The 7,299-nt window shown below is 38.9% G+C and overlaps 1 protein-coding gene across 2 annotated transcripts; it reads right to left on the minus strand.

The window, feature by feature from the left end:
- Positions 1–426: 426 nt before the first annotated feature.
- Positions 427–6,325, minus strand: LOC125019143. Of its 2 annotated transcripts, XM_047603793.1 has the most exons (4): positions 6,294–6,325; positions 3,122–3,250; positions 2,823–2,991; positions 427–866 (listed from the first exon to the last, which is right to left on the minus strand). In XM_047603793.1, the coding sequence occupies exons 2-4, from the start codon at positions 3,204–3,206 to the stop codon at positions 698–700; spliced, it is 423 nt and encodes a 140-aa protein (XP_047459749.1). In that variant the 5' UTR covers positions 3,207–3,250; positions 6,294–6,325; the 3' UTR covers positions 427–697. The 2 variants fall into 2 exon arrangements, with proteins under 2 accessions (XP_047459749.1, XP_047459668.1); XM_047603712.1 differs by lacking the exon at positions 6,294–6,325 and having other exon boundaries at positions 3,122–3,634.
- Positions 6,326–7,299: the final 974 nt, after the last annotated feature.

A 7,299-nucleotide genomic window follows, 5' to 3' on the forward strand; every position in this document is an offset into this window, starting at 1 on the left:
TGATGCTTAAAGTTACAGGAATGTGCTCTTATTAGTTGGTTTTAATGGCATTATTTATTTTAAAACGGCTGTATATGACTTTATATTAGATGTAATATAACAGTATACAACAATAATTTGATTAATCTTTCAAAAAATGTCAAAAACACTTAACTACATATTGGGTGAACAATTTACTGTTTATTGTAAGCTTACCTTTTTGGGATTTTTTTTCATTTCTTTTACATTGATTTCCTGACTATTTGAAGGACTTTCAACTAAAAAAATAAAAAAAATAAAATAAATATATATATATATTTACACATACATACTCACCTAGTAACACCAGAATTATTCTAATTTTAAATGGTTTAAACCGGTTGTTGGCGAGGGGAAAAAGCGGCTTAAATGAACTGTGAACTGAACAACAGATACAATTTCCCATTCTCTGTACTTTTATTCAATTAAGTAACAAGTAACCATTATTGCAGCATTATTAAAAGTCTATTAAATTAAAATGGTTTTGAAACAAAAATAAAATAAAATAAAACAAAATTCAACTGAACTGGTAACTGGAAAGAAAAAAGAAAAGAAAAAATACGCTGAGTTACCAATTACATTATTATTTCTAAGGCACCCAGAACCTGGTCAAGTAACCATATATTCACAACACAACAAAGCTACATAACAAATAGCTTACATGAAACCTCAATTGATATTAATCCATAACAGTCTGTAACCTGGATAAAGTATCCATAACTTGTGAGCACTTCTTACTCCCTCCACTCATACTCTGCAATTTTGTTGTTGGACTGACTGCAAGTTGTTTTTTGTTGGTGTTCCGCTCCACTTTTGAGCCCTTGTCTGGGTTTATCTTGAAGAGACACCTGTCAAATGAAAAAAAAAACAAAAAAAACAAACAGCTTTAGTAACTGTGGACTGTACTGTAATTTAATATTTTCAAACATTTGCAAGATTATACAACAGTGTAGAAAGAGCTTGCTTGTGAAAGTGTTTGGACATACAGGAAATTGTAGAACAGTGATGTAATGAAAAGATTAACATGCGAGTACTGTGTATGTGTATTGTGTATGAATGTTTGAAGATGTTCATTATTCCATTTCACAACTCAATCAGAAAAAGAGAAAACAAGGTTGCTTTTCTCTCACAATAAAACAGCAGAAAAGCCTGACCAGAGATCTGCCTGCCAACTGCAAGCACTCATGGCAGGAGACAAGTCTCCCAGACCAGGCGGGAGCCAGCACCACCTTCAGTAATGTCCCTTCAGCCTCAGTGATTAATAACGTTATCTAACAGCTGAGCCGAAGATTACAGCAACTTCAGCCCACTGAGAAATATCCACAACACAGGTCCATCTCAGCAGCTCCATGCTGCTTCTTTACGCGACAGAGGCCTGTCATTCTGCTGTCATGCTGCTGCAATATAGACTGTATATAAAAGAGGGCTGTGCGTAGAATAAACTGCTTCCTGTTGTGAGCGTGTATAGTTTGAGCTGCAGCTAAAGCTACAGGGAGGTGAGAAAATGAGTACAAGTGGTGCTGATGGCAACTAAAATGACGTGAACATGTGGAGCGGTTCATGAAATAAGTCCGGGCCGGTCAGTTCGCCTGTCTCGGGTCGTCATGTGTTTGAAGCCTCACATCGGAGACTAGGGTTGCCACCTTTCGGAAATGAAAATAAGGGACACCCACCACGGCTCCTCGGGGCCATGACCACCACGGGCTCGACTCCCGTGGGGTGGGGCGCCTACAGCAGTGGTATGTTTTATTTTGTTGGTGTTTTTAGTAAAGGAGTGATCAAGAAAGCAATTACTCATATTTAAAACTTGAAATGCTGAACACATTCTTTATTGTACAACACTATTGCATACAATTTTCTGTTAATTAGGCTACATAAAGCCTTAATTTGAACTTTGAAAACAGAAACTAAATAAATAAATTATGTCTGCTTATTCAAGAACACAGAAAACAAGAAAGTGCAAAACATAACTCCTTCCCTCAACAGTCCTGGGTTCATCAGAAACTTGTCCGTGGAGTAGACCAGATTTAAACAGTCCACAGATTTCCCTCACTTCTTTTTCCAAGTGTACTTCTTGTTACTCACTTTTGAGGACGTGGTGGAGTCCTGGGTGCAGTGGACATTTTTAAAAGACTCGTTTTTTTTTCTCTCTAGGCAACTGTGAAAGCGCCACATGCACAAGTGCTACCACAATATAGTACTTCCTGTTTTATTTTCATTTCATTATTGTTATATTTAGTATTTATATGTGTGAGACAGACACGTTTATTGGAGATTTATGAAAATACAGGACAAATCATTTAACTGCAAAATAAAACGATTCCGTATTTTCCAGCAAAATATTTTCCAGCAGCATCATTTGGTGCTGTGAGGAGAAGAGTGAATGATGTGATGGTAAGAAAGTGGAATAGATAACTCCAATTGTGTAAACACTGAGCTGCTTCTGTCGCTATTTCTGTGGTCTTCTCATATCTTGGCTCGTCTACGGCATGAAGAACAGGCGTTAAGACTACTGTAAATGCAGCGTAACAGCATGTGTTTGTGTGAGTGCTGTGTGCACACACACAGACACACATACCCGGGGCATCACGTCAGAGCGGTGAAGTCAAACAATAACCTGAAGATTACCTGAGCTGACCTGGACTGTGACTCAGAGCAAAAAAAAACATTAAGAATAAAAAAGCTTAATAATAGGGAAAACAAGGGTAAATCAAACCATAATGTGGTCAGTATGGTCAGCACTTGAGCAGTATGTGCATTATATATCTTATTTTGATGTATTAAATTGACTTGTGCTGTCTTACCTCTGTAAGAACTCCAAAGTTGATGCTTGGGTTGCTGGGTAAGATATGTTCATACAGTAGTATGAACCAAACATCAGCATTAGAGCTTCACTGAAGATTCTGATATGGCCATTCACAATGGTCTGGTCCACAGATAGCATGAAGTTCTCTGCTGCCAAAGTTGAGTTTCCTGTTGTGTACAAGGACAAGAGAAAAGGGGAACATTTTTGTGACAAACTGAGCCAAAAGACCATAACTCCAACAACAAGTCCGTTTTTTAGTTTAAATATATTGTGGTGGAGAAAGACAAATTTTCATACCACACACAACAATACATGGTGTACTTGGAAGTCCAGCACAGTCCACTTCAGAGGGCAGGGTTGTTTGATCCACTCTGTAGAACATCTCTTCTTCTTCATTGAAGTACTTGAGCAGCAGTGGAAGAAACGCTGCAACATGAACAACTGCAACACTTTTGCTTGATGTTTTCATTGCCCTGAAGATGGTCTCCATCTTCCCTGTCTTGTCACCAGATTTAAGAAAAAAAATAACTCTAGCACATTTATTAGTTATGTTTTTGTCTTCCATGTCCACACCTGTAAGCTCTTTAAAATGAATCTTCATGCCAGTTGTCTCAAACAGATATGGCCATTCCTTTGCCAAGTCAGAAGTCTCAGTCCCACTGATAATGTCTTTCCTCTGAGTGAAGAAAGTGGCTCTCATCATATTCTCAATGACTTTGCTGTCACAGCATCTTTCTCTCCACATTTTCTTTAACTCTTCTTGCGCATGTTTCCTCTCCTTCACTTCACTGCTTATTCATTTATACAGCACTTTTCATACTAAAAAGCACCCCCCCCCCAAAACAAACAAACAAACAAACTAACAAACAAAAAAAACTCCAGATTACTCTGAGTCAACAATGCTTCAGTGCTATGCTTCAGTGAAATTACTCTTGTCCCACAGAGCTTGTACACAGACAAAGGGTAATAATCTAGCTTCTGCTCAGGTTTCCAACATTTCATGCTCTGTCTTGCTCGTTTTACTTCATACAATGCAAATGCTGGCACATAGGACACGTCATGAGGTGTAACAATGAAGTTTACATGCTGGTCCTGCATCACAAGCATGAGCTCAATCTGTCCAAATTCAAGTGAGTCACCTTCGTTTGAACACAGGAAGAGTCCCTTTTTGTACTGGGTACCTTTCCACTCCACTTCGGTAGCTGACTCAACATTTGGATGTTTAACTAAAGTTTCTCCTAATGCAGAGCGCACTGCTTCACTGTACAGTTCGACATCAAAAGGAGTGGAGTTCTTAACCACCAATGAGGGTGCAAAAAAGGAGCCAGAATGTAGGTATGCCTGCAGTAGCTGATGGTTCTTTGCAAGTGTATGACATACATTTTTGAAGTTTTGTGTCCTTTGCACACATCTTTTGAAATATGAATGCTTACTCTCAATCTCATTGTCCACAGCCGAATGAGTGGGCCAAACTTAAGTATTAAGGCAGGGTAGTGGGTGAGGTAATGATGCTTTGGTTTTAGTTTTCGTGAAGGAAATAATTCTTTCCTTCCTTGCAGATAATCACCAATCAGAACATTGAGCAATGCAACCTGGGGTACTGATATAGTAGGGGCACAAATCAATTCCACTAGCTCTTTCAGCTGGACAGTCAGTTGCCATACAGGATCCTCTGTGTCTGTGATCTTTTCACCAATGATAATGGGGAGAAGTCTCAGCAAAGACCAGTTTTCTGTTGCCTGCCCACCTAATTTTACTCCCTTTTCTGAAACTTCAGCTGGTTTAGAGCTACCATCAGGTCCCTGGTAACTAAACAGTTTGATCCTTCGATTAAGCTGTGAAGATGTGAAGAATTTCTTCACCTTGACAAAATGGGTCAGGTAAATGGCAAGGTCAGATGCCACGAAAACCTCAAAGAGATCATGGCCAATACAGGGTGGGAGGCCTGGCTGGCAAACATGAAAAAATGTCAGTGAATTAAAGACAGAGTTAAATTTCGTTACGTGACAATATCGGCAGAAATGTTGAGATGTACTGAAATTTTCTGTGAATCCACCAATGTTATGGACCCCAAATTGTCACCGGCTATGCAAAAGACAGTTGCCTTAACAATGTTTCCAGAAATATTCAATCCATTTGTCTCCAGTTCTCTAAGATCAGTTGTCAATTGAGAGAACACTTTCTCATGGCCAAAATATTTGAAATCAGCTTCTCGGCACAATAGCAAAAGCTGCAAGTTGTCAAGAGTGGATCGATGGAAAGGTTCAAAGTTTGCTAGAGTGAAGTAGACTCCAAGCATCTTATGTTTTTTCTTTGCCGAGCCGAGGGGATTAACCACTTCAAAAGCATCTTGATAAAATAATCACTTTTAGTGTGAGACCTGACTCAGCGAAAGAGGATTGGATTTAAATAACGGTCCATCACACACATCATTTAAAATATGAGGTGTACTTTCATTCTCAGATGTAGAACTCTGTTCCAGCACATCAGTATGTTTTAGCAGTGTTGTCAATGTATACTTTATGGGAACCTACTGAGCATATTGCTCCTTTCTATTTTCATCAAACCCCAAAAACATGGGTTGTGGATGCACGTATGGAAAATTCTCCTCAAAATACCGTTTCCTGTTGTACTCTGTGGAAAGGGAGGAGCTGTAGGATCCATGAATATCTACATCATCTAGGGTCTTCAAAACATCTTCAATTTCAGTCTCAGATAGTTCAGTTTTTGTTTGAAGTGATGCTTTCAGTTGACTTTTCATGTACTGCAGGCACACCTCATTAAGACTATTGATTTCTTCTACGATCAACTGGATTTTAGAGGAAGGGATAAGTTGTTTGGCCAGCAGTTTCATATAAAACATGCACAGATTTCTCATGTACAAACTTTTTATTTGTGTGAGGTCTGGGACATCTGCCTCAGACTCATCAGCTGACCCTTCATCTGCTGACCCTTCATCCGCCTGGCTTTCAGCAACAGAGGACTGAGACTCCCTAGGAACTGAAGGAGTACAGTAAGCACCAGAGACATGCACAGCTGTGGGGGTTTTGTGCTTCCTAAATAGGCGGGCTGTGAAAGATGATGTCACTGAAAAAGTGTTATCACAGTCTTTAAATGGGCAATGCACTACATCTCTTCTTGAAATGTGAGACTTTAGGTGACAGAGAAGGTCTTTAAGGTCGATAAACTGTTTCTGACAATGTGGAAGTTGACATAGAAAGGGTGCCTGCAAAGTTTGACACTGGAACAAGGTAGATGACCTGCGATGATGGCGGTAAACATGAGATTTAAAAGCATTGTAATTTCTGAACTCAAACTTACAACTTTCCATACAACACGCATACTGATAATGTGGCTCATTTTTATGAAGCCCTTGATGCATCACGTACCCTCTAAGGGTATTCACTGTAGCACCACAACTACGACAGGTGAAAATTTTTGGCATCCTTAACTGCAGTGCAATACTCACCTTTTCAGTTTACACCATGAAAACAACTCACCACTTATCTGCAGAAAGAAAGAAAAAAAATAATGCATCTATCACTTTCATATATAACATTACCGTTAACTGCTGTTTACTCTTATGTGCAACGAAGCTACGGTGACAAAGTAATTTCATTAAAGTCTGTCTAAGTCTACGTGTTATTCTACACATACTCTTCCTGTAACTATACCTTATTTTATTTTGATCATTATATCATAAACTCTATAGTGTTATTATTATTTAATATATAATTATCGCTGTTTTTATTGTCAATATCAATCCATTTTCATATCCGTTTCGACAAATGCCTACAAGCCTTTCAATGGCGTTGCACATCATTTGGATTTTTAATTTAACCAATCTATATTGTATCATAAATATACGTCTGACATTGATAATAAATCCAATGCATTGAAAATTCAGTGAGTTATGATGATTTTAAACATTGATAGACCTCTGTCGCTGTTCACTAATACAGTCAGTAGACACGCACCGTTCCAATGGACAGAGATGAGGGAGGCGGCATCTAGTGTTTATATCTATGGAGGGTTAATAATCGATTATTGTTCATTGTTGCAGCTATAAACAAATGTTGTTCCTCTTTCTCTCCGCCTGTGTCAGTTAGTTCACAAAAGCAAACGTAATGACTCACTGTTAAGTGATAAGCTAACCATGCTTTTGTCATCATAGTTAGCTAACATTTCAATTGATGACATGCTAACGGATTCGGTGCCTTTTACCGACTGAATAAACTCAATGGCATGGTGGTAAATAAAGCTAATACTACTCAGCCTGAGTTTGATACTTGCCTTCTACCTTATTCCTTCCTCCAGCCTCGACATTAACGTTGTTTCTCTCGACCAAAAGAGAACCGCTGCGTGGTGGTTGTTGATCTTGTTGAGCGTCACATCAAAGACGATGTTCAGTGTCCCAACAGCCAATGGCATGTCTTCTTCCTCTTCTTCTCGAACCATTTCTGTCGACCAATCCA

The sequence above is a fragment of the Mugil cephalus genome, chromosome 1 (genome assembly GCF_022458985.1).
Source record: "Mugil cephalus isolate CIBA_MC_2020 chromosome 1, CIBA_Mcephalus_1.1, whole genome shotgun sequence".
NCBI lineage: Eukaryota > Metazoa > Chordata > Actinopteri > Mugiliformes > Mugilidae > Mugil > Mugil cephalus.

Coding starts and splice junctions, on each gene's coding strand:
- LOC125019143 (XM_047603712.1), bottom strand. CDS start 3,569: ATGTGGAGAGAAAGATGCTGTGACAGCAAAGTCATTGAGAATATGATG. Junction 2,992..3,121: donor ACCATGTATTGTTGTGTGTG/GTATGAAAATTT, acceptor TGTACACAACAG/GAAACTCAACTTTGGCAGCA. Junction 867..2,822: donor ACTTTGGAGTTCTTACAGAG/GTAAGACAGCAC, acceptor TTCATTTGACAG/GTGTCTCTTCAAGATAAACC.